We start from the raw sequence: 27,130 nt of genomic DNA, 5'->3' as shown, positions 1-27,130 counted from the left end.
TAGCGGAGTGACTGGTCCTTGGATAGCAAAGTGTTACATTTGCAGTATTTTAATTCTCTTTAAAGATTCAGCAGGCAACATAGAAATGCTGAGCAGATGGCTGTTTGGGAAGGTTTGTATGTGGTGGTCTCTGTATCAGGAAAGGGCTGCTGTCCAAACCCCAGCCACTGATCTAATGGATGAAGTGAGTCATACCCACCTTCAATGTGAACAAAACCGTCTCCATCAAACACACATGGGCCAGCACAATGAGCCACATTCATACAACAATGTTTTTTCTGGTCACCTCTTTTTGTTTGAGCAATGTTTTTGACTATGGTGCATTCACAACTGTTTTCAATATGTACTCCTGTGTTTTCATTAGGTCGACTCTTAACAGGCCATTGGAGTTAAGCACCTGCTTTTCAATAACCCAGTAAGAGTTCAACTATTGCCAAAGCCATTATACCAGTAAAAAGTCCCCCACGTACATGATGAAACATTAAGTTTAAAAAAATGTTTTTTTCCTTCTCTCTATCAAAGCAACAGTGCAGCATTTGCCTTTAATTGGAGCCATTTTAGGGGGAGTTCTTGCCATGTGCTCAGTGCCCTCACAGATTGTTCTAATTTCCAAAATCCTCAGATCATGAGACTGAATGCTGTGGCAGTCTTCAGCAGACAAAATGCATGCGTGCTTCGTTTCATTTCGGCAATTTCAGATTTCAGTAAATTAAAAACACCACTAAGAAATGAATCACTGGAAAGTGGTGTAAATTGGGGAAACAAAGCACCGCTGCTGGTATGAACACTGCACAGTAACGCAGTAAATTGACAGCCAGTGTATAATTTTTCATACAGGTTCACTCATAATTACTTTCTGTAAAATTATCTACTGTGGGCTTTGGGTTGTTTCCAGAAAACAGTTTGATGAACGATGTTACTGTAAAATAACAGCTGATTCCTCATTTTGTGGCGACAGCAGAGAACTACTCACTCCTCAGTTTAAATTTGACCATGCAGCTTCAAACAGACATTAGAATCGTTCAAGCTTATGGAGAAAATTTGACTTGATTCACTGTTGGAATATATGGCAATAGATCTAAAACATTTCACAAAATACCATGCTGTAATACTTTAAATAAGAGACAACTTTCTTTTCTTTTTTTAAATTTTATTGCTCAGGTCAGTATCTTCAAACAACAGAGCAAACTGAAATGTAGTTTAAAGTTCCTAAAAATCAAGTGGGCAGTGGACCTTGAGTTACAATTTTGTTATTAAATCCACAGCATTGTTTAATCTTTCTGTGAAGATCACAGAAATTGTTTGCATTCTAGGATTAGTTCTGATGTTTTCCTTTATTAATGTTTTGTTTTATGAATTCCCTTTACCATTAATTTCTCTACCTCATGGATCACTCACTTTTGAACATTCCTGCTGGCAAGAAAGTTTGTAATATTAATTTAAAAATCTTTTGTGACTACCTACTCTCCCACCATCAGCTTCTTAATTATATTTAGTATAACTGATTTAATTTCCAGTTCATGCATCTGTATTTTTTGTTATTTTTATGTATTTGCTTGGTATGATATTGGCATTCATGCTTTGCTTTTCATGTTTTAGATTCTTCGATTCTTTCCTTTAGAAAATCATTTACAGTGAGAGGACAAAATACAAAAATCCCCTTTTGGAAGTGAAACATGGACGTTGGGGCCACATGGCATATATCATGTTATGATGATCATGATCATGTAAGTAATGGTAAAGGTAATGGACTGAGACTGTGATATAAGGAACTTCCTGACTTATTTTCCATTAAGGGAGCCTATTACATAACATGCTCCTGACATTAAATGACCTCTGCTTCTCTAACACAATGTGAGCAGTCAGGGGGGGTGAGATTTAAAAATGACGTATCTGAACATTTTAACTGTTGTTATTGAGCATTTTGAACTACACTATCTTGTAAAGTAATCAGTGTTGCACTTTGTGATAAAGAACAAAATCTTCAGTTTCTGGTACCGAAGCATGCAACAGTGGCACGGCTCCACTAAAATGTTGTTTTAGGCCTCTCTGTCAGTGGGAGACATGCTAAAAATGGCCAGTCAATGCATTAAACCAGATGCACGGACAGTGTTCTTCCTCCATCTGTTCTATTGTCTCAGTGTTCTCTGGGATGAGGAGCGGATGCACCACTGAAGGAGATGCAGGAAATACTCTTGGCCCAGAACAACACAGCCAACTTCTTCTAGCCTTTTGCATAGTGGCTGCACATACAAGTACAGCTTAAGACAGTGGCAGCATGAATGTGTTTAAAAGTAGTAGTTTTCCTTTAAGAGCTTTATAATTTTGATATACGAGGGCATACATTGTTCCACATGTCCCCTCTGCTAGCATTCATTCTCATTATCATCCCCCCCACAGACACACACACACACACTCACACACACCCTCCGCCCAAGTAATGACTGCACAGTAGCGTGCTTGATTTAGTGGAAAATACATGGATCTCTGTTGCTGTCAGAGGACTAATCACAGCTCTGAGTGGGGCCCAGTCTCTGCACAAAGAGGAACAGGAAGGTCTTATGGGTGTCCATGTCAAGGTCTTTGTCATCTTTAACAGAACTCCACACAGCAAGCTCACTCAACGAGGCCTGTCAGACACGCTCCAGAAATAGACATTCTGGTCCAGCATTAAAATTTACAACGTGAGGCTATATATTTTTAATCATTCTTCAAAAAGCGGATAAAAATAAAAGTGAACCTTGTAAAGACGAGAGGTACATGAGGTGTATGTAATACGGAGGGAGTTTTATGTAGGTGGGTGTATTTATGCTAACTGTGTACATGTGTTTGTTTTTGTGGGATAATATAACGAGGGATGGATGTAGTTGACCCCCAGCATTTTTTATGAGCTTTGTTAATTGAGTTTTATACACAAATTGACAATAATGTTAAAGCAATTGTGTGCAAAAAAGTGACAGTGTCATGTTGTAGGTGTGAAATAGAAAAAAATGAAACAATATCATACAATACATGGCTACTATAAGAAAAACACAACACAGTCAGCTTGGTCATATTTCACATATAGCATAATAACTTCACCCTTCAGTTCAGAATAAATATAAATGAATACAATGGATAAGTAATGGGATATTGTTATTATTATTATTATTATTATTATTATTATTATTATTATTATTATTATTATTATTATTATTATTATTATTATTATTATTATTATTTAGCTGCTGTAGTGAGTTCTTTAACAGTAATGTTTCAATCCAAATGATCAACTAAGCCAGGGTGAATGGTGGGGATATCAAGCGAATTAAAGAAACTACCCAAATATGAAGAATCCGCTGTGATTTCAGAAGTACACAGTGATCTCTAATTATCTTTAAACTCATCATTAATTTTCTTAGGATCAATTGTTAAAGGCTCTGTATGTAGAAATCAGAAATTCCTTCTCATCAGCGACACCTGTGGACGTTGAGCTTGTATGCTTGCGCACATGCTCGTAGTGCAAGACTATTGCAGGTGATGCCCCGCACCCACCCCACACCCCCCGCTGTTGTACACTCACGTATAAACACACATACCTGCAACAACCTGCAAAAATTTGCGGGTTGAGCATTGCGGCGCACCACCCAAACCTGACCCGACCCGTAAACCGCCAACCAGTTTTTTACAATCCGTTAGGCCCAGTGAGCTGTGGCCATGAAACAACATGCTATGGCTGCGGACCTGTGTGCTGTGACAAAAATCAGTCTACATACTAATATACACAACCGACAAAGTTGGGTAATATCTCATTTTTTAAGTTATGTTAATACCCATTCACTCATTGGCAATAAAAAAAACAACAAATAAAAGCAAATAGCTTCGTAATAGTTATAAATAGAACCTTTCATCCTGAAGATGTTTGAATTTTGGGAATTTTATGAGATGATGATGTCTGTCGTAGATGATAGTCACCATTCTCATAATAAGTATATCTGGATTTCAGTAGCATTTCCGTTCCACGATCCATAGCTATAACCTCAAACTTGGCCTGTAAGGAGAGACACTCCTTGTATAGATCTGGAGAAGGAGAGGTGGCATAAATTGTGTCCAGCTGTGCAATGCATTTCATTAATTCAATTTTGTGCATGGAGTTTTTTCCTTCTTAATTTTCCTCTCATAATCATTGACCCACAGCATTTCACTGCTGTACCACAATTGTAAAATGCCATATTCACATTAATCCTGTCAGGCGTAAGGGGTATGTGTGTGTGTGTGTGTGTGTGTGTGTGTGTGTGGGTGGGAGATGAATTCTTGTGGCATATATTAAACAACAAACCTATAGTTAAGAAGATCCCAATTAAGCCTGTTAACATCATTAGAATTTATGACACAGTTCAAAAGCAAATCGCTTCCCAAGCAATTTAAGGCTTGTCAGAATTTGCCCTCAGGCTCCCAAACTCTAACCTCTAAATGGCTTCACTCTCAAATATTTGGGGGAGAAAGGAATCCAAAATCTCATTAGTGAAACGCAAGTGGTTTTGGGGAGCTGATGAGCAGCCCAGTTTGGGGCTTCTCAGCAACAACTATGTTGCCATTTTAATCAATTTCTTTATGTTTCTCCCCTTTCATGTGTTGGTGGTGTAAAATCATTTCTCACTAAAGCTAAGGGAGCAGTTTATTAAAGTTAATGTTCCTGACAAGTGCGATTTAGTTTTCAGCCTTTACTGTACTGTGTTTTCTATCATAGTGTAAGGGTGAGAATAGTTACAATTAGAGTGTTTTTAAAATGTGCACAGTGCCCAACACACAGAAGCAATTAAAGAAGCAGTGAACCAATAACCAAAATGCACAATTATTTTTTAAAAAGTCTTTCCTCTATAAACTTCAAATTACACTGTGGAGTATCACAAACAATAACATACTACTACTTGTCCAAAATCAAACATTAGCAGATTTGTTTTTTTCTCACTAGAGGCAACATAATGTTTATAGACGGTTAGTGCCCATGGTGATGTAGACCTTGACCGCACAGGGCTCCACAACTCAATGAAGGCTCTGGGGTTATGACACAAAATACTTTTGCTATTATTACCCCATGTAGTCACTCAGTAAGCTAAAAAAGACAGCTAAGCCCACTTTCAACAACAGTCTTGTATACAATCTAAGTTGGAGAAAAGATTCCAATGTTTCCACGAAGTAAAAGAAGCTCAAGAACAACAGCCAGCAGCTGTCATATTATATACTGACCATTAGTGTCTGCTAGTTTTGTCTTGCAGTCTCAAAGGAAAGGGCATATAGGGATAGCAGAGAGCTCCAGGTACTATATTACATAATAGCATATTTCCTTCCTGCTCCCCTCTCTCCGTTGTTCTGCAGTTTATAGCCAGAGAGTATAAGACATATCTACTAGTAGGATAACTTCTCTGCATAGCTTTCCTGTCAAACGCTGCCCCTTTGCTGTCCCTCTCTGTAGGCCAGAAGTCAAAAGCTGTCTGACTGAAAATTTCCCATAGAAAGCAGAAAAATACTGATCTGCACATGTCAATGGTCATGGAAGTAACTTTATTGCTGTCAGTGCAGAATTCATTGCTGTCTGAGCATTAAATGTTATCAAAATAATGTAACTCCCTTTGTTTCACCTTATAGTTGATGATAGATGCTTGTTATTTTTATGATATTACCGTAATCTCGAGTGTAACCATGGCTCACTTCCTCAAACAGATCCCAGAATCTAAAACAAATAAGACTAAAACAGTGGCTATGTAACACAGAGCAGTCTTTGTTCTCTGCAGAACTGTGCATCACTATGAAGGACGTATAATTGACACTCTAGGGGACTCTTCTTCCAGAGCTGTGGGTGCATGAGTCACTCATGTCAACTGTCATAAAAGACATTCAAGCTACTAGCAGCAACCAATACCAGCAGGTCGAGTAATAATGTGCTGTTCTTTTGATGTCAAGGGCGGTTTCAAGGCCTGCAGCTCTCTTTGCTTAGGTTTTAATGAAGGCAAACAGCATTGTCTCACTTTATGTTGCATGCTAATAATCGTGTCCTTTGACTTGAACAAGGACATCATCCTGGGGTTTAATTAGCTGAGCTGAATGAGTCACATGTTGCTGTGAAAAGTGCTGAAAAAGAGGCCCATTCTACCACCTGGTTTCAGCAAAAGAGCCATTTTTCAACACTTTCTTGTTTACCTGTCATTTTAGCTCCACAGTCATGCAAGCATTGTATCCAAAGTGCCTGTGTTGTTTTCTTTCAAGCTTCCATGTCCTTAGCTGCTGTCCTTTATTGCCATTAACCCTTCTTCCTTCGACAATCTATTTCAGAACAAAGACGCAACGTGAAGTCAAAGAGATATAAGTTGTTTGTGTGCTAAGGGTCTTGAGCTGAGCCATGCTCCCTGCTTTACTGCTGCTGACTTGGGTGGGCGTATGTAATTAGAGAGCAGGTCCTGTTAGTCCAGGTATCCAGGGAAACAGCTGCCATCCATCCCTGGTTCCCATGGAGCAGCTTGAAGCTGAGGTGTGCACAGACTCCTCTGCTACCACTCTGTTCTGGATGGATGCCCTTCATTGAGCACATCGAGGCTTCCTTCTTTCTTTCTACCTGAGGTATCACTTCAGGTTGACTGATCACCAAGATAACACATCTGAGTCTGTGAGAGTCTATTAAATCCTTAAAAAAATTCTCTCAAATGAAATCATTTGAAATGTGCTGCTCTTTTCTCAGTTTCAAGGATAAATGGTTTGAAAAAACGCTGCCTGTCTTTCATTTCTGGTGCCATTGATGTAAGATACTGTTCAAATGGAGGACATTTTCAGAATATGAGGGGACAGAAGAAGAAAATTAGCTGTGTTCCCAGACGTCTTATGATTACATCTCCAGGCTATGAAAAATAAAAATATGATGCACATGGAGAGGAAGAGGCTGTTCATGACTGACTTGCAGCCTCATGGCTGCAACTGAACCCGGAAGAAGAGACAGATCAGCAGCAAAAGGCCAGACTCCTTCTGTTTTTCTATGATCCAGATCAGCTTGTTTTGGCAGACAGAATTTAAAGCCCCACACCAAAATTAACATAATTGTATATTTTCTAAGAAAATAAGTAAAGGAACAGAAAATATGATTCCTGAGAGTTACACACATTTTTTTGTTTTTCTTCAAATGGCATGATGAGACGGATGATTGATGAGGTTGATGAACAGCCAAATCCTAAAACACTGGTCTGATTCATTAAAAGTAAACATGTGTTTGAAAAAAAATATTCAAAGAAATAGATGAAATCCTGATCCAACTTTATACCCACGCAAAACTTGTGACTTAGTGACTTTAATCACTAAGTTATGGGTGTTCGTGAAAATGTATTAGATTTTTCCCTTCCAATTTCCCCTTCTGTCCAACGTGTTTTTTCCTAGTTTGGAGCCAGGTCCTGGTCTAATATTCAACTTACACAAGTGTGGTGTGGAAACTTAAAGCCTCTGGTGCACATACAATGAGAATGGATTTTACAGTGGTCCAAAAAATTAAATCTATAAATGATATAATAACGGTGAAATGAAATATTCTACATATTCATAGATTGTGAGATTTGTAATGAGGGCAAGGAAATTATGTGATTTTAATATTTTTAAGTGGTAATTCTACTTTTTTGAGGAAAAACATAACTGACACAAATTATTCTCCCAAGCAGAGTATTTTCTATGCCTTAACCTATTCCTCCTCCCTCACTGAAAAATCCAGAGTCTATGAATGTGCAAATATTTTTAAGTCTGATTTGTACATGCACTGTTTTATAAGGCTGTTTTTACATTCACCTTATGAAGGTATAACATTTTTTGTGCTCACCTTAAACCTAAGTTTAAGATGCATACAAATGAGTGTGATTTTGTTTTTCACGCTAGTTTAAAACGCCATTGAGACTTGAAGTCCCCAGTCACACATGCTCAGAATTAACTTTTCAGTGTTTCAAGTAGTTGACAGCAGTTACATTTTTCCAATTAGTCTAAGGCCCTAGATGAGGAGTTTGTCAGCACAGTGCGTGACATTCAAATGTAACTGAAAATTCCAACGCTGTCACAATCCAGTGAACCTGGAATGTGTTGGATTGGACACTATCCACTATCTGAAAGCTCAGCCTATAACCGCACTGCATACCAGACATCAAAGGCAACTGTCATGGAGGGGCATGAGCATGAGAACTCTGTAAGCTGAGCTCATGTCCAGGACACTTCGAGATGTTACAATGTACAGTATGCAGCTAATATGTGGAAACAGGTAAACAAGTAGACCCAGCAACAGGTAGGAATTACCGCTCTGTAATCCTTCATCAGCGAGATGAAAAACAAAGCTTTAGGGCGTCAAAAACACCCCCTTACATAACTCTTGCGTTTGATTTGAAGTGGTGGGAGACATAAGGGTCAATTTCACAGACACTTGGTTCACCCTCAACACTTCTACACTGCTGAGTGCTTCCGTCCATCTGTGCCCCTTTTCCCGTTCTCTACATCCCTCCGCTACCATTGGGTCAAGCACCATCCAAGCCCTATCTTAACCTCCATCTCCTTCTAGCAAGACTCAATAAGCTTTTATTTATGTAGCTCATTATTCTCCTTCCCTCTCCTTAAAGTTAATCTTGCCTCTTTCATTCCCTGGCCTTCTTCCTTTCTCCCTCGCTCTCTTGTCATGAAATTGGTCTGTGACACGTGTGGGAAACTTCTGCGGGGCCCCCGCTTTGGACAGGACACTGATATACTGAGAGTGCTGGGTGACGGAGCTATTTTGGGAACTTGTAAATATGAGAACTTCCTCTCCTAAAGTATATCTAATATCCCTAAGGATTATTAACGAGGAGAAAAATGCAGAACAACAGTTTTTCCTTCTCTTTCTGTTCAAATAAAGGCGAAGAGCCCCAGAATCATGGCCACCATCTTGTTTCTTTTCTAATTCTAATGTTTACAACTACAGATTACAGGACATTGAATGTGACTTACAAGCTGCCTTTGACAACGATTGTTCTTCTGTCTCTTTAATGGCATTTTCAGGTGTTTCCACACATTAGGCCCAGGTTTTATGGGGGACATCCGGCCAACAGTTCTAGGAACATCCAAAAACTCCCCTCCCATGTTTGCAAATGTGGAGACAAGACAAGAAGCTACAGAAGACGGAAATGCTGGGAAACTGAAACATCAGAAGCGGAAACTGATAACAGGATGAGGGAGATCTAGGGTCTGTCAAATGAGTGAAAGTGATCTTTGATATTTGAGTATTATTTAACCTAAGATAAACTGCTAAAGCTAAACTGAGACTAAAATTCCTCTCTACAAATTATTAGTATTTTTATTATTAATATGTGAGTGAGGTGTAAACTAAAATTAAAAGATTAAAGAATTACAAAAACAAAACACAGCCCCAGATCACTGAAGATTAAATTGTGCAATATTCAAAGTGATCCTCAGCCACAAACGACTGGAATGACCTGCTCATGAAATTTAAATCAACTTTAAAAATGTAAGGGCGGGTGCTTTGACATCTACAGACAGACCACACATCAGTAAAAGTGATTAATAGATGACACATATGTGCAGGTTTTACTGATAAAATGAGGATGTCTCATTTTTGTACAGTTTTGTCTCCCCTTTGCTCTCTCCCACTCTCGAGCACATACACACTATACATACATGCACACAGTCAAGCAGTCTTGAATAATTAAAATGGTATTGAATGTTTAACTGCCTCTTCTTATGTCACCAAAGAGCTCCATCACATGTGAGAGAAATGGCCAAGGTTGTATTTATTCCGTACATACACATGCACACTACACACATAGGCTAGTAAACTAGTGTAATCTGACCACAACAGATGAGAAGCAGTCAGGATGATGGATCCTTATGTAATGGCTCAAGACTGACTTGAAATTCTACACGCTGCCTTTTTTTTTACAACTACTCTCATCCCCTTTAAAAAAGCTCATTCTGTCTGATGGTATCAGATGATTCTGACATCATGGCTGAATGAGTGAGTGTCAGACAGCACTGGTACAGAGCTCCAATATACAGCACATAATAAGAGCCATTACTCTTCAAAGAGAGGCCCTAGCCTTCAAATATAGGATCAGACCTGGATGTTACACAACCACACCTGTTGCTTAAAACAGCAAAACATAAGCAACCTCTTCCACTGAACCCCAGAGTAAACATGCTTTCCAGGTCAGTGTATTTATGCTACAGCGCAACGCATACCACAGTGGACAATGGATGTTTAAATAGAAACAATGTTAACCATTACATGTAGTGATCTAATGCAGAGAAGGAAAAAAACAGCACAATGATGAGAGATGTAGCTTATCTTGGCTACAATAATCCAATGAACTCATCTCTGCACTTGCCAAAGTCAGACCATGAAGTGTTGAGCTCTATCATGGGCAGCCCCCGCTTTGTGATAGCAACATAGTATAGCAACGCCACCTAGTGCTGCTTATTGGTACGTGCAAACATTTTTTTGGTTATTTGTCATTTCATTTGAAATAGACAAGAGAAAGAGATCGGCAAAAATAAATAGATTAAGTTAGCCTTCTAGACATTAGGGTTTGTATGGTAACTTAGTTTACCTTTTTTTCTTTATTTGTGTTGTTGAAGTACAACACAAACAGGGGCTGAAAACAGACTTTGCCTTTAGCAGCAATGAAGTATCCAATTAAATGTGTTGTTTTTGCTTGGTGTCGAAAAAAGTATGCTGCTTTTAATATGAGTGATTTCAAATAACAATGTAGCATGGTGCAATGCAATTAAAACAGTTGTTAAACCACATTCCACCACTCATAAAATAACTGTTAAATTGTTGGATATTGTTTATAACTTTAGAAAAAGAATAACTCCTTAATGCACAAGAACAATAATGTAGAAGTATAGAGGTGTGAATATTTCACAGAAAAGGGAAGAAGCAGATTGTAAGGGGGGTTTCCAAAAGTTCGAAAATATGCTGAACTGTTTGTTTTCTTTTCTTCTAGACTAGATTGGTCCTTTACTATTCTCACAACTGTTCAGTTTTTTTCCCATCACCCCGTGGGGGTCTGGGAAAGTTATGACATCACCAGAGGGCTCTGTGAACCTCTCTCACCCACATGTGGCTTAAAACAGCTACTGACAGGCATTTCCTGTTTGTCTAAAAACAAGTTTAATGAACATAAGATGGAGTAAGACAGAATAGAAAGTGCTTCGGGATTAGATATTTAGATAATCAAGAGGGGGCTTGGAGGACTATAAAAAGAATAAAATGTTATACCCTCAGCAACAATATGTGTAGCGCATCAGAAAACAAATTGCTGTCTTGGCCCTTTTACAAGCAGCTGGAGGATGAAGCTCACCAATAGATGCACAATAATTCAGTGAAAGTCGATTCATTTGCTTATCATCAAAATGTACTGGTTAATTTTACTTTTCAGAGCTATGCAAAATTTTAAAATATATCTAATTAATATAATTAATTATGTTCTAGTAGGGTAATGCATTGACAATGATATCAGGCACTCATAGTGAGGACAAAGGTAATTGGTTTGTTTTTTCTTACCAGCTTTAAGTCAAATAAGACAGCTAACTCATAAAGAAAAGAGCAGCTGTGAAAAATGATGAAGGATGACTTACCCTCTGTGTAGAGGTTAGGTTTCTGTCCTTTGTTAGAAGAAGACACACTGCACAGACCAAAGGCAATACACATATTTGAAGACTGGTTATTTCCCATGGTGTTTCCTATGCACAACGTCTCAACTTTAAAAGTTAAGTGGCAAATGTAATACAGTTTACTCTGGTAGTCTAGTTTGGTGTAGCTCGTCTCATCTGTTTGAGTCTTGGCGGAATTCTGTTATTTTAATAGCAAGAAATCCCGCCTGAAATTTGAAAGTGTGTAAACATGAGCACGTGGCTATTGTTATCTGTTAATACTGTCCAATAAAATCCAACCCCTGTTGGGAAAGACGTTGACACGTGTTTGTGTGTGTGTGTGTGTGTGTGTGTGTGTGTGTGTGTGTGTGTGTGTGTGTGTGTGTGTGTGTGTGTGTGTGTGTGTGTGTGTGTGTGTGTGTGTGTGTGTGTGTGTTTGTGTTGGCTACGGTTAATCTACTCTCCAGACCGTTAAATATAAACATGACACTGAAGGGAAAGACACCGGTGACTTTTGTTACAACCCACTCTTCAGTTCCTAAAAAAGCTGAAGTGGGCGTTCACAGTGATATTCCTGTCCTTGAGAGGTGAGCGGGAACTGGAAGCTCTGATGTTTAGTGAAGAAAATTACCAACTCAACACATTTACCTCTGACAAAAAAGTCAGAAGTTAATAGATTAAGTAGTTTTAAATTGATTCATATTTCTTTCAGCAAGAGTCTATCACTGTATGTTTGTTTAGTCAACTGCATAAAAGGAAAACAGAAGAACACTCATATTACTGTTTTTCTTCTTTTTCCAGGGCTTTCTTTTTTAAGATTTTGTAAGCACAGAGTAATATAAATTGAGGATGAAAATCAGATTCAACAGTATGTACACATACATATGTATACCCATACACATGGTACCTCCATGTACAGAACATTGACACTACTAACATGACACGCTGCAACAAGCCTTTTTTATGTTAGACATTTTGTCACAGTATAAAGAACTTCGGTGTAAATTATTATATCAATGGTCTGACTTCAAGCTTTGGTTTCCTGGTTCTCCTGGTATCATACATCAGTGGTGGATGAAGTATTCAGATGCCTTACCTGAGTAAAAGCAGCAATACCACAGCGTAAAAATACTGTACACAAAAGTACAGTGAGTGAAAGTATTGATGATAAAGAATGTACTGTGTCAGAGATACAGTTATTTTACATAAGTGATTTGTCATGAGGAGTGTTATGAAAGGCTCGGAGTCGCAGTACAATGAGGAACACAACACCGGAGTAAATACTAGAAAGGGTTATTTTTATTCATGGAGAAAACAAGAAAACAAAACAAACAGAACCTGGGATCTGGTGACCTGGTGACCTGGTGACCTGGTGCCAGGGAGCTGAGGAACAGAATGGGCGTAGAAAAAGGAGCCATTTTTATAGGCCCAGCCCACAGCCTCATGTAGGTGTGCACAATCACTCAATGACCTGGCCCTCAACAAGAGCCCTGGACGACATGACAGGTTAACACATACAGGCAAACAATTATTATCAGTGACACATAAACGGAGCCTTTTAATATTTAATCTACTTGTTATAGTTTTTGGCAGTTTAAGCAACAATAATGCATCATATTTCATAAAGTGATTGTATTTTGAATGCAAACTCTTAATTTGCTAACTAACTGCTAACTGTTGCCCTCAATAAGGTGCCATATCATCCTCTGAAATGTAGTGAAATGTAAGTTTTACTGAAATATCACTGGAGTAAATGTACTTACATTTATGTGGTGCATGCTGGCTCACTGTAACACTGTCATGACTAACTCAGACACCTGAAAAGAACAGAACCACTGTTACTGTTATTAGTAACACTTGTTTTTCTCCCTAATATTACAGACAAGTCCAAATGTCCGCTATGAGAACAACTTATTGCTTTAAATTATCCAGACACCACATCACAAATATCTAGATAAATTCCCCTTTTTTTTTTTTTACTTCTTCTATCTTGTACTATTCTTTTATACAGGCAACAGTGAATAGATAACGTACATTATATGTTCAAAATGAAAAAGGATGTTTGAATAAACCTTTTTCATAGCAGACATTTAACCAATTTTTGCAGGAAAAGCACAGGTGTGACTGATAACATTAACAATATCAGACGTGACAGTGTGAGAGTGAGCCACAATAGCAGAGCCCTCAGACCAAAACACCATATAAAATGTTACACTATGTGTTTTCTGATGTAACATGTCAAACATCTTTTGTAAAAAAAAGTCTGAGTTTTATTCCATCCACTACAATTTCATGAAAATGTAATAATGGGTTATTAGCATTTGGAGCAGGATTAATGCCTGCTTGTTTTTAGTTTGAGATATTTATTATGCAATATAAAAACTTGATCATGCTCCAAAGGTCACAATTTCCCTCTAAACTGCTGTTTCCAGCAGCAGTGTTATTTATTAACATAACAGGTCTAAAGTCCACAGTGTGAATAGAATCACTTGGATTTGACCAATAGCAGCCTGAGCCTTATCCAGCTCAGCTCAGCAGTTTTCATCTATTGGACTAGTTGCTGAACTTTAGTTTAAATTTGAATGACTGTGATGTCAAAACACGCTATTAGCATTATGTCAGGTTGATCTAACACCCCCTGTTTCCACACATAAACAACGTGCTTGTTTGACTGGGAGCTGTTTACTCGTCTACACCCACACTGATCACCTACAACCTCTGAACAGAGACTTTGAGAATTGAAAAGTTTTAATCAATATGAAAATTTGAGATGCACTGCCTCTAAATGTTGAAAGATACTATTTGTCAGTATAATTCATTCCACTTGCAAGTTTTCACTGGTGAAACACACAATATCATCCATGAGATGGCGCTCACACTCAATGACTGGGAAAAAGAAGTTGCTCAGTATCAGTCAGTATCTCCATTTGTGTGACTCCTCTATACTGAGCATATGTTCAACACATTTAACCGCTCATCTGAGCCTGCTGTCACAGTTCAACTCTCACACTTCAGTCTGTAGTTCCATACACAGCTCTGCTGAACTACAGAATAAATGAGCACTGAATTACACAGAAATAGTTTTCATGAATTCATAAACTATAGATATAACAGTATCAGTCAAAGGTTTAGACACACCTTCCGATTCACATGAATGAGCTTCAATAATACAGAAAAATAGGATGATGTAAAAAAAAAAAAAAAAAAAAAAAAGTACCTATTTTCATACATAATATGTTGTGTAGAATGTGTGAATAAAAATAAAAAGACATAGTAAGGTTATAAAACATACAGTGTAATTACAAACAATAGATTACATATGGAGTTACTTGGTGAATGGAACTACATCAAATTCAATTACTGCATGTGAAACTGAAGCCAGAGCTTGATCATCAAGTGCTACAAGAGGAAGGACAGACACATTTTTCTCAGCTGCTTATCAACAAACATCCTTCCTCTTATTACATGAAAACAAAGAATCATTCTTGGCTCCCTTCACTGTTTTGTATTCCTACTTGACATCGTTTTTTTCTAACACTCAAACAAACAAACAAAAAAATATATTTCAATGAATTGCAATTCACAATAACCTTTTGTATAGCTTTTCTTTAATCAAAAGAATTAACAACTACAGTGATGTTGAAAGCACCACCCATGACACCATATAATCATATCTCATGTGGGTCATGTGGGACCTGCTGCAGCTTGTAAAACCAGCCTTTGTATCCATCCGGCCTGAAAGGGGTCAGGGTTTGGATTCAGAGTGTCCCATGCTTGCTTTGTCCTGCGGCCCTCAAGTCTCTGAAGCAGGATTAATTCTTCTAGTACATTACTTTGCTTTTACTTTCTTGTCTTCACTTAAAACAGATGTGCATTGGAGCCGTGTTGAGTCTCGGCTGTGGTGTTTTGGTGTTTGTGATGACGGTGGATGATGTTGTCAGGTCACGGTTCACTGAAAAAACACCAGACAAACTGGCCCTGCTCACTGAATACCAGCAATGGTTCATTAGCTTGATCTGCAAATATGGCATAACTGTAATCATACCAAACTATTATCTTAGTGATTCGAACACTTTTTTTTTATTTTAAAGATTTATCACGCAGAGCCAAAATATTACTACAAATTGTTAAGTGTTTTAGCATCTGCCATGTGGCTTGTGATTTATGTCAGCTCATGTGTATGTTCTTCGGGTGTGACATCATCTACCCAGAGTGCAGTCAGTTTGGAAGACAGGATGCCGGACATTCCTTGAATGCTCCACACAGGATCTCACTCCTGCTTGTGAACACAACTCTCTTACCTCTAGAGAGTGGAAAAATACAGAAGGAGGCTCTTGGGGGGATTGATGGATGTGTGATATCTCACTTTTATTGAAATATCTGATGCTTTTTATGGTTATGATTTAGAGTTGTTAATACTGCACATTGGCTTGTTTTGTTTTTTGGTTTCTTTTATACCAAGGCGTAGCAGAACTGTGTTAGGTGAAGCAACCACAAACACAATGGGAGATTGATGTTATACAACATCTGTAGAGATGCCCTAAATGATACAGATAAGATTCAGATCAGATTTGCTTTGTCATTCAAGCCTTCAGTTGAAAATAGACAACCTACTCTTAAAAAGACAACATTCAGTAGAAAAGGAGGTAAAAGGTACATTAAATAAACCAGGATACAGCACCCAAATGCCCTTTAAAGTGCCAAAGTAGTGGATATTGCATTTTATTGCATGTACAACAGGTCTGCTGGAGTGCACACCTTTGGAGCCAACACCGTTTCTCTTCCACCATCGTCTGACATTCCAGACTGGGTTGATAAAGAAAGGGGAGACCTGCTGGCAAGGAAAAGCCACTTCACTGTGGCCATACGTAATGTCCTGACATTCCTCAAACTATACAAGCCTTTGGCTATCATGTCAGAGATCTGGCCTTATCTCAGCTCCTGTCACGCAACAGCCGCTTGTCTGGCTTCTTTTGCAGGGTTTCAGGTTGAGCTTTGCTGTGGAATGTCATGAATAGTGAAGGTTTATCAGCATTGCAGGAAAAGTCAAACAAATCACCCTGTCTCTTTATCCTCTTTTATACATGGAACCTGCAAAATTACCAGCTTTACAGTGTTTGTCAATGAAGGTTTTTGAAAAAGTTTGACACATTGACCTGTTTTACAGGTAAGCTGACAGGTAAGACAATGTCCACAGGAGATTTGGCACAACAGACTGTGCCTGTGTGTCGGAAAGGTTACAACAAGCTACTACAGACACGGGATGTAGCAGAGGCTTCTCCGTCACAGTCATAATCCTCTTGCAGATTTACTGCAGGTGAGCATTCTGCCATGACATCAATGAGTGGACTTAATCTTCTCAGGCAAGATGTTGTGTATGAGCGAGAAAGAGACTTGATCCAGTCTGAAGGTATGATGAAGTGTGAGAAGTGTAATTACACAGCCAGCTCCGGTAATCAGACTAGCAGTCCCATTCACATTTCAGTCCCTCTTACACAGAAAATCAGATTAAAATGGGTTAAGTTTGTGGGTGAAGTGGCAGTCTTTGTATACTGAAAGAAAGTATTGTGGGTCACACTCTGATGCTTGGTTTCATTTTGTTAAAGCTTGATATGACAAGCAAACTGACTTTACCAGTCAGCAGATCTGGTGCCTTCATGAACTGTGGAGTCAATTAGAAAAACAACTTTCCTCTTCAGACATTTGACAGGTTACATTTTCATTGCAAATTGAAAACAGAAGCTATCTACGGGGCAGAAAGTAGACAAAAAAATCACAACAGTGAATCCTTACTTTTGAAGTATGCAACCTCTTCCCTAATGATAGCTACACATCCAGCACATACAAAGCAATGGAGACCTCTCTCTTGTGACCAGTCAAACATCTCTCTTTTGCTTTCAAGATTTTCAACCACTTGATTACTTCTGTTCCTCACATTGAGTTGGTATGTGTCTTAACTCCTGCAATGGCTGTAAAATGGTCAGTGAAAGACATGGGGTCTCTAGCAGGAAGGAGGAAGGAGACTGGAAGCTTGGTGTTGATTTGGTGTTGCCATAGCTATAAGCGGTGGGCCTTTTGCTGCACTGTGTATTCTCAAAGCTGCAACTACATATCAGAGCAACATATGTTGAAGAGAAGATGATCTGACATTTGTGTTAAACGTGCCTTAAATAGAACGAATGTGGGGGAAATGTACATTATTTCATCTTCTCTTCAAAATATGCCACTGCCATGATCAGCATCTAATCAACAGAAAACTCACAGGCTTACATGGAGACAGTAAAACCTGTGTTCGGTGTGCTTTAATACACTGTTTATTTGTATTTGTCCTACATAATAATACATTTTATTTATGGAGTGATTTTCAAAATACTTAAAGAAGCTCCATGTTTCTGTTTATTGATATGAAAGCAACATGGAGGGTGAAAAAGGCAACTGTTTTAGACAAATGTATGCTTTGTGATCAGCAGTTCAAACTGTAAAACACATTTGATCAAGTTTTTAACACAAGGTAAATGAGACTATGTACAATTGGTAATTAATGTACAATACTGGTGCACAATACATTTATACATTTTGAGAAAATGTGCATAGAGATTGGGACTAGGGTATTTATTGCCAAATTGCTTATTATGATGTTATGAGCAGACTACATCTTTCAACTTTGATAAAGTCAAAAATCATAATTTAACTTTTGGGGCACATATTGGAAAGGGATTGTAACCTAGTAACATACTGTATGTGTGACAGAATTCAATGCAAATATGGCATTCTTGTGCATTACAGAAGTGGGTATATTGCGTATGACTGGTGAGGAAAATACAAGAAACTAACAGAAAACTGTCAAATCCCCACAGATGCGATCCAAAATGAATGATTTAAAAAAGGAGGGGTGGGATTATGTCACTTCCTGTCATGGCAGCAGTGTCTGACACATTATATAACCATTGTTTTCTTAGGCTTGTGTTAATTAAAATGACTTTGAATTTGAGTCAGAGCTCAGCTGCTAAATGGAACAGCCAATTGACAACATGGTGAAACTGGCAAATGACGTTATGGTCTGTCTGAAGATTTGAAAGTATGATAAGACATATTGGATTCAAACATGTCAGAGGCAAACTTGCTTTTTTTATGTGAATCACTCAGGATCTTTGTTAAGAATTCAGCCTCATCAACAAATAACCTTGACATTGTCTCACACCACATACAGATTGTCGCTTACACACACTTGAAATCACAGTGCTTTAATGTCTCTGACCTGGCAATTGACTTAGGGTCTTTTTTTCTCTCCAGAGTACCCTCATCAGATCATAAAAGATGCCTAACGACTTTCACACACACACACACAGACACAAACAGACCCCTGCCAACCTCCCTCCTGACAACAGGAAATCTAAAGACACAAAGGCGGGTGGGCTGGTTAGGGGGGAGCTGCACATATGTCACCAAAACCACAGCTTGTCTGAGGGAGCTGGTGAGGTAATGAATGAACCTTTCATCACAGAGGCATCGACACTGGTGATGTTTTCCTTCAGAAACAAACATTTCTCTTAGATTTGAGTTGGATGCCAGTTTGTCAAATAAAATTTGTCTTGGGTGGATGTTTTGGTTAGAAATCTAATCTAAGTTTACCCCTTTCAATAATTTTCTAGCTTCATTCAGTGCAGATGGTTGTTTTGTTGTGATGGCCTTGGGGTATCATCACCTAAAGAGGAAGTTTTTTTTTCTTCTTTTTTAATCACACACCACCTAAGGTCATGGCCAATGTTTTGGCTAATTTGCAACCCAAACGTATTCCTTTCCCTTTCTCTGTCCCAACCTCCCATTGGTGTGTGAGACAGGGGACACAAGGCCGGTGCTTGACTGAGCCGTGAATGCTCTTTAGTTGTCACACTTTTCCCAAACGCCTTGCAGCTGCTCCTATTGAGGCCACAGAGGGAGGGCTCCTTAGCCGATTCTTTGGGCCTCCTGCTGTTGTGCTGGCCTCAGATGGGTTCATAGAGAGGGAGTGTGGCCCGAACAATGGACGACGCCATGACATCATGCTTCTTATGTGGGCAAAATCCTCATGCAGATATATGATAGGATTCCATCACACAAAACCAAGCAGGAAGGGAAGGGAACAAAGTTTCATACAGCGTGTTGAATGGTTTCTCTTTTAGGTTTTCAGCGGTTTTAGGATGGACATTCATTTGCTCAAAAATGAAACGCATACACATATTTGTGGTTATATGAAGGCTATTATCATAAACATACATTATAATAATATAAAATATGTTTTGTTGGAACTGTGGAAACAATACTAAATCCTGAACTCTGTGTAGTTTATATTTTGGGGGGAAAATGAGTATAATGTTTAGGCTATACCCTGAAGATGTCATTTTATTGCAAAGATAAATGTTTTCTATTTATTTGTTACCTCAAATAGCAGCATGTTATTGGCTGCTGGTTATGTATCTATGTCAGAAAACTATATTTATAATCTCTAGAATTTGCTATATTATTAGAGAAACATCAACAGTATATGAAGTCATGCACAAAAAATGAGAAGATCACCAAATGAGTACAAAAGTCAAATGAGATTTATTCAATGGTATAAAAACAAACATTTAGACAAACATATGCAAAAATAGATATGATAAAGAAATATATTACTTTAGTTCAATAAATATGTCAGATTGCAGTCAATGAAGACTACCTGGCCCCATTTTTTAGTAGTTTTAGGGGTTCTGTCCGTCTCAGAGCTGCAGTACACAGTACAGAAACATGAGGTATTTAATGGTTGATTTCCCCGATGTGTCAGGATCGTCAAGGTTTGATGATGTCTTGAAAAGGCAGGTTTTTGCATTTGAATTGGCAACCCTTTAGACTCTCAAACTGAACTTGAAAATGTCTTCCACATCTACACTGAAAAGAGGGGGATACATTCATTGTTCGTCAAATGAAGGAGTAACTTCCATGCCATGTTGGGCAATAGGTCTATATCGCTTCCTTTAACCAGGTCAGGAGGCAAAATTGACATTTGAGAGGATTCCTGAGACAACTGTAAGCCCTCTCCATTGTGCTTGCTTAAAATGATTGTGATTATCAAAAGCAGTTGCCTTCATGATATGAAAAAAACGAGAAAAAAAAACAGTCTTTTGAATAAAGATTATTCAGATACTTCCATCTTCCACTACAGGGACAACCTCAATTTTCCCAAGTCATAAAACTATGGATGACATTCACATGTATACAGGACGTTAAACATCAATACTGCCTAGCGGTAGCAATCAAATCTCCCCTTGAAATGATGAATCCAACGTAGACAAATGTGGCCAGCAGAGTCAAATGAACTGACCCTAAGCAATAACTCCCATTTTATCTAGTGATACCAGTATCACTGTAAAATGAATTTAAATCTGTGTTTTGTGCTGTGCTCTTTACAGAGTCACTTATTGCAGAGTTGCAGTTCAAGTCAAAACAGAGTCTGTGCTCCCAACACCTTCTTCAGCAGCTGGGAGATGTAGTGATGGGACTGTGGAGGAATGAGAGCTGGCCGGCGGAGGCGTGTACGGGGATGGAGACTGGGAAATTAAATACTGTGCTGCTGTTGCCGATGGCTGGGCTGCCCGCCTCTGAGGAGCAGGTAGATGTGGCCAGGACCTGGGACTCAAACTGAAGGAGCTGGCCCATGAAGCTGAAGTTGGGGGAGATGATGCTGCGGCGCTGCTTGACAAACTCGAAGGCCTCATCCAGCTTCACGCGGTTGGTCCGCATGAGGTAGGCAAGGCAAATGGTGGCAGAGCGGGAGATGCCTGCTTGACAGTGCACAAACACACGACCTCCTTTGTTTCTCACAGAGTCTGGTGGGGAGAAAGAGATAGAAAGATTAATGCACTGTAAACATCTACGAGGTGATGAAATGTGTTTGCTACAAATGGAGGTGAAAACGCAGCCTGTCACAGGAAAGCATAAACACAATTGTCCTTGCAACACTTTCAATTGCTATTTAAATTCAATAGCTCCCATTAAGACACAGGAACACAGTTTATAGGGGTGCGGGGTGTGAGCCTGTGGGGGTTATTCCCAAAGGAGGCAGTCCGGATGGACAAAGAAGGGGAACAGACCCCTGCTGGGGGTATTGATCTGGGAGGAAGACCGACAGTGAGTGAGGAGAAATTGCCTTTTGTTTAGCCAGAACAAAGAGTGGCGTGGAGGGAGCTATTCAAGCCCAGCCAGCCAACCCACTGCAAAACTAGTTTGGGGCCGTTGCCTCACGATTCATTAAAAAAAAGGGGGGGGGGATCCCCTTTTTCTACGCCTGAGAGGTGATGATGTAACCACCATTGTGGTGGAGTGGGGGGCCTGTGCCGAGCCAGCTGGTCGGTTTTGGAGGGAACTTTTTAAAATTTAAATCTGGGAGTCAAAGAGTGGAGTGAAGGAAGGGGAGGGAGGGGTTGGGTGATTGTGTTGCTTGCCATCAACCGGCTCAGAGGTAACAGCTGCAATAGGCGCTCATATTTGACAGTTGAAGGGGTAAAAACTGGTGGACCTACTCACCGATAAACTCGATTGCCTCGTTGAACCAGGAGCTGATATTGGCTTTGTGGTTGTCCTCGACAGGGATGCTCTTGTAGAGGAAGGAGTCCTCAAAGTGGTTGGGACAGTTGGCAGAGACGTTGATGAGAGCGGTGATCCCCAACATGTCAAGCATATCTTTTCTAGAGGCATGGTAAGCACTGCCAAGGTACAGGAAAGGCAAGATCTCCACTGGACCCCCCTATACAGAAGAAAAATAAACAAAACAACCTCATTCAGTGAACTTCAAAACAATACAACAGGAAGTGAAAAATACATCATCTCTTGTAGTTTATGTGTGATTATTTAAAAATGAAACAAACCTGGTCATATAGAGGGGTATTGCATGGACTACAGCTTGGATCAGCACTCTCAGGATGACTGGAGCTCAGAGGCAAGCTGAGTCCTTGTGGAGGGGAGGGTTTGGTACACATCTCTGGATACTCTGCGGAAAATGTTTCAAATCCACCTGGACAAGAGGGGTAAAAGGGAGAGAAAAGGTCAGGACACCGAGACAAGCACAAGAGAGACAGATCTACATTCATGCGCGTGTCTCCAAAAAGGTGACAACTGCTCATGGGGGTTATTTTGGAACATTGTTTACTGCTGCACCAGCTGGTATGGTGACAGCTGTAATCCGCATTTGTTGCCCCGTTGTTAGGATACAGTGAAACAATTGTGCCAGGATATTTCACGCTATGAGCCACTTTTCTTTTATTTTATCTTACCTTTGAGAATAAACACATTGGCTCCGCATCGGTCGCGACACAGGGCTGTAACAGCAAGCATCAATGTCCCGTCTTTCTTAGCGTGGCTTAAATCTGAACTGCGGTCGTCAAGAAGCACTACGGATTGATACTCCCCGCACAGGAGCCGGTTCCTCGTGTCCTCGTTAGGGACAATGTGCTCGAGTCCCAGGCCCCCCCTGGCTCTCCTGCGCACTATGGTGCTGAAGCGGACGTTGTATGAGCCCGGTATGTGGGACGAGTTGAAGGACAAGAAGGATCGGCAGTCCAACACCAGACAGTCCAGGACGTCGCCCTCCAGCAAGCCACGGAGGGACGCGCAGTCGATGGTGGGGACCTCCATTATGACCATAGTAGGGCGGCGGGATAGAAATATTAAATCCAAATACATAAAGCTTGAACGGCAGGAAAAACGGCTTTCTCCCAAAGTTACAAAGTCCTTTGTTCCGGTTAGAAGAGCTTGTTTGTTGTTGCGAGAAAAAAAAAGCCAAAACACAAACACAGGCAAAAAAGTTTTTAAGACTATCGCAGCTGGTCGTTTCCTCCACTTGAGTGTATCCTGTAATTGTGGTTCCTCTTATACAGTTAATATGTTGAACTTTTACAGTGAGTAGTTTTCTGCCTCTGAGCGCTTTGAAGAGCGTTTATATACCACCCTCCTTTGTGAATGAGAGGACACTGACGTCAGCCGACCTCCCCTCTTGGCTTATTGCCAGTAGTCTGACGTCACTGTGTTCAGGGCATAGCAGTGCACGTACAACACGGGGACGCGCCTTCATGAAACTTTATACTAGGCCAGTCGGTCTATCTCCTTTTAGTTTCTTTATTGTTTAGTTTGTTTGTTTTGTTTTTTCATTCCCCAGCTGTTTTCTTAAACTCTTCATAGTATTAACGTCACTCTGGGTTGCATTAGATGGCATAGGTTCCTAATGAAGTATGTATTCTGTCACTTTTTTCCACATGAAGTTTTTGTGGTTGAGTAACCTACTAGATAGAGAATGACTAAATAGTAAAGTATGAAATTTAGTTATACCTTAATGCTCACAGAATTTCACTCGGTGAAACGTTTAATAACCTCTTCATAATAATGTATTATAAAAACAACTACTTATATATTTTGGCAGCAACCACCAGTTTAGCCCAAGAAACAATTTTTGGCCAGTTTCCACAAAGTTTTATATATCAGCTACATGAGCAGAGAAACTATTATAACAACTTCAACTGTCATTGGAAAAAATCCAAGGGTAAAGGCCTACTCTACTAAGTAATAAAATATTCAAGTTGGAATACAGTCTGATTATTTGGACTGACTATGTGTTTATTTGGTTTTAAAATGGGCCACATTTAGTCATTTCCTGGTCTAATAAAGGTTGACAATCACTGATGGTATCATTCTCTCACACATATATATCATACATCTTATACTTCCTAATTTTAAGTGTATGTGTAAAATCTGTATGTCAGTAAATAAGGAATTTGCCAAATTTTCCATGATGTTAGTGTTTAATTAGATTTCTATTTTGCCTCTTCACCTAAGAGTTGACAAATAACAAGATAATAAGTAAATATCTGACATGGGGGCCATAAAAGTTTATTCTTTGTTTTTATTAGTCAGAGGTACATAGTGTTCAATGCCCCGAGAGCAAAGGCTAACCATAAAAGTTAATCACTGTATAGAAATCTGAAGTCCAGTAAATTTCCACATGCTGAGAAACAAAACACTGGTCTACCTGGAAGACAACAGCAGATGGAGATTTGCCAACCTCTCGGTTTTGTTTCATGTGTGACCTAACTGAAACAGAGATGTTTTCCAAAAGGAGAGTATATTTTTAAAAAAGCAAACAAGATTACTGTCACTCTGGGAAACCCTTTCCATCTGCTGACTCAGAGTGGGGAACACTGCTGTCTCATTAGCAGGAACCGGTATTAGACTCATTATTGACGGGCAACACACGCCTGCTGACAGGAGGGTGTGTTTAAGTGTTTTGTTGTGAAACAAATGTTTAGTAAGCAGACTTAAAAAAACAGGCAGTGTTGCAACATCCCAGTTAAAACCCTATTTGAATTGTAGGTCAACAGTATCTCACCAGTCACATTATAAACAGATTATGTTTATGTTGCATTAAACATCCAATTTATTTGTAATAGAGTCTTTATAAGTTTAAATATCATGACATATGCACTAAGAGGTTTAAGCTTAAAACATCTGTCTGACATACACTATGTAGGTTGTGACATCATTCTCACTTTACTGTAACCTGAAGTGAGGACTTTCAGCCCTGTGAATCCACATCCAGACCGTTTTGTCTCCTCTGTTTTATTTCAGTAGAGGGACGATAGATGTGTTAGGTGAGAAAGGAAGAGGGGGAGGGGAAGCTTAAAGAACAGAAACTTAACCAATCACAACAGAGTGCAAAAACTCTCCAGCCGGTTTAACCTCACACTTCTGTGAGATGAGTCAACTGTGAAGCACATGCCACAAAGGAGGAATGTTACACACTACACAGGGGAGGAGGGTCAAACAGGCTCTGAAAACAGTCTGTACCCAAACATTTTGTCCTCACTGTAAATGCGTCTTCCCTCCAGTCTTGAAGTGATGGGTGTACGTGCTGGAGGTTGAGAAAGAAATTGGACACCAGATGAAGGGGTGAACAACAACAAAAGTGTCCCGATGAAGCAATTTTGTATTTCCATTCAGTAGAAAATGTTTCCCTTCTTCTCAGTTTCAACCCCTCAGGTGCCCCGTTTTCCATTTCATTTCATGTTGGATATTATGTAAAGTTTGGATATTGGAGCTTTCCCAAATGTTCAAAAATATTACAAAAACTTCAATGACTAAACTGATGTGTCATGTTGTCTCTGTGGCATAAATTATTTGACTGTTTGGTCAGCAAAACTAACCAAGCATGAAACCAAAATGTGCACTTCAATTGAGGATGTTTAGGTAAATGAAATGAGTAAGAACACAACTGTGTGCGTTTCTGTTGCTGACGGTTAGAGACAGAATATTTAAATTGAGCTCTGAAAATAGACCCTGAGCAGTTGCTCTGTTTTTGATTCCCATAATTACAGCCCGTAACCGACCATAGCTCTCATCCAGAAAGGGAAGTGAAAAAGGCGATGACAGCAAGGCAGTTCTTGTGGTCCAATCTCACTGTCACACTTGACTGTTTACTGTCATTGTCACTACGGGTAACAGCTGAGCCATCATGGGAAAATACAGGGCCTATCCAGTATTATAGTGTATCAACAACATGCGCACTATCTGAGCCAAACATGTTTTGTTCATGTACGTGTGTGGACTGCAAAAACCTTGTGTTGCTAAGGGGAAAGCCTTAATTAAAGGAGTTAGTTGATTTTCTGTATGATGTATGATGCATTTTTCTACCACATCAAAGCATGATGTAGAGGCTAGCTCTCTGTTTCACAGTTTGGATGATAAAGTTAGAAATACCTAGACAGCCTTATAACTGTCACAAAGAATAACTAATATGTGAACATTTAGTATTGCTGGAATAAACAGTTTTTCTTACTTGTAAATGAACACCATATAGTGCTTGAACATTAACTTGTCTATACATCAGCTTATTCTGATCTATTACATAAGTTTATAATTACTACAAGTGATATTCCTTTGGTGACCCCTTTGCACTTAGAAGTAATCCATTTTGATAAATTATCAGCCAAACAATTTAGTTGACATGCATGGGGCCAACAGGGCCATCTTGTCTAGTTTGCTAAAGACAACATGTTTTGTATCCTGCTGTTAAACATAAGACATACAGGCCTTCACATGGTTGACAACTGATTTGCGGGGGGGTTACATGGCTGAATGCTTCCATTCACATCATGAAGTAGGCTACTTTATTAGTGTTGGTATCATTTTAATGGCATTGATAGGCTATTGTACGTTTTTAAATAACAAACAGCCCTAATGTGTACTGTGTATTATGTCGTGTAGGAATTTGACAAGACGTGTCATTTCTATTTTTTTAGGTCTTTTTAATATCCTGCCAGGAACAGAAAAAATGTCTTGTGTAGACTCCTATCTTTAGCTCATTTAAAGTTGTTTTGTTCTTTCAAATTAATAAATACAACAACAAAAAAGAAATAAATGATCAAATGATAGCGTAGTATTTTCTTTATTTGTATAAAACAATATAAACGTAATCCACGTTGTTTAG

General features: G+C 39.2%; 1 protein-coding gene across 1 annotated transcript; it reads right to left on the bottom strand.

The window, feature by feature from the left end:
- Nucleotides 1–20,200: 20,200 nt before the first annotated feature.
- Nucleotides 20,201–23,545, bottom strand: dusp1 (dual specificity phosphatase 1). Its single transcript, XM_062425529.1, has 4 exons — nt 22,929–23,545; nt 22,524–22,669; nt 22,183–22,402; nt 20,201–21,485 (listed from the first exon to the last, which is right to left on the bottom strand). Exons 1-4 carry the CDS (start codon nt 23,335–23,337, stop codon nt 21,130–21,132), a joined length of 1,131 nt encoding a protein of 376 aa, XP_062281513.1. The 5' UTR covers nt 23,338–23,545; the 3' UTR covers nt 20,201–21,129.
- Nucleotides 23,546–27,130: the final 3,585 nt, after the last annotated feature.

The sequence above is a fragment of the Scomber scombrus genome, chromosome 9 (genome assembly GCF_963691925.1).
Source record: "Scomber scombrus chromosome 9, fScoSco1.1, whole genome shotgun sequence".
Taxonomy (NCBI): Eukaryota; Metazoa; Chordata; class Actinopteri; order Scombriformes; family Scombridae; genus Scomber; species Scomber scombrus.
This window is presented reverse-complemented; position numbering and strand designations above follow the sequence as displayed.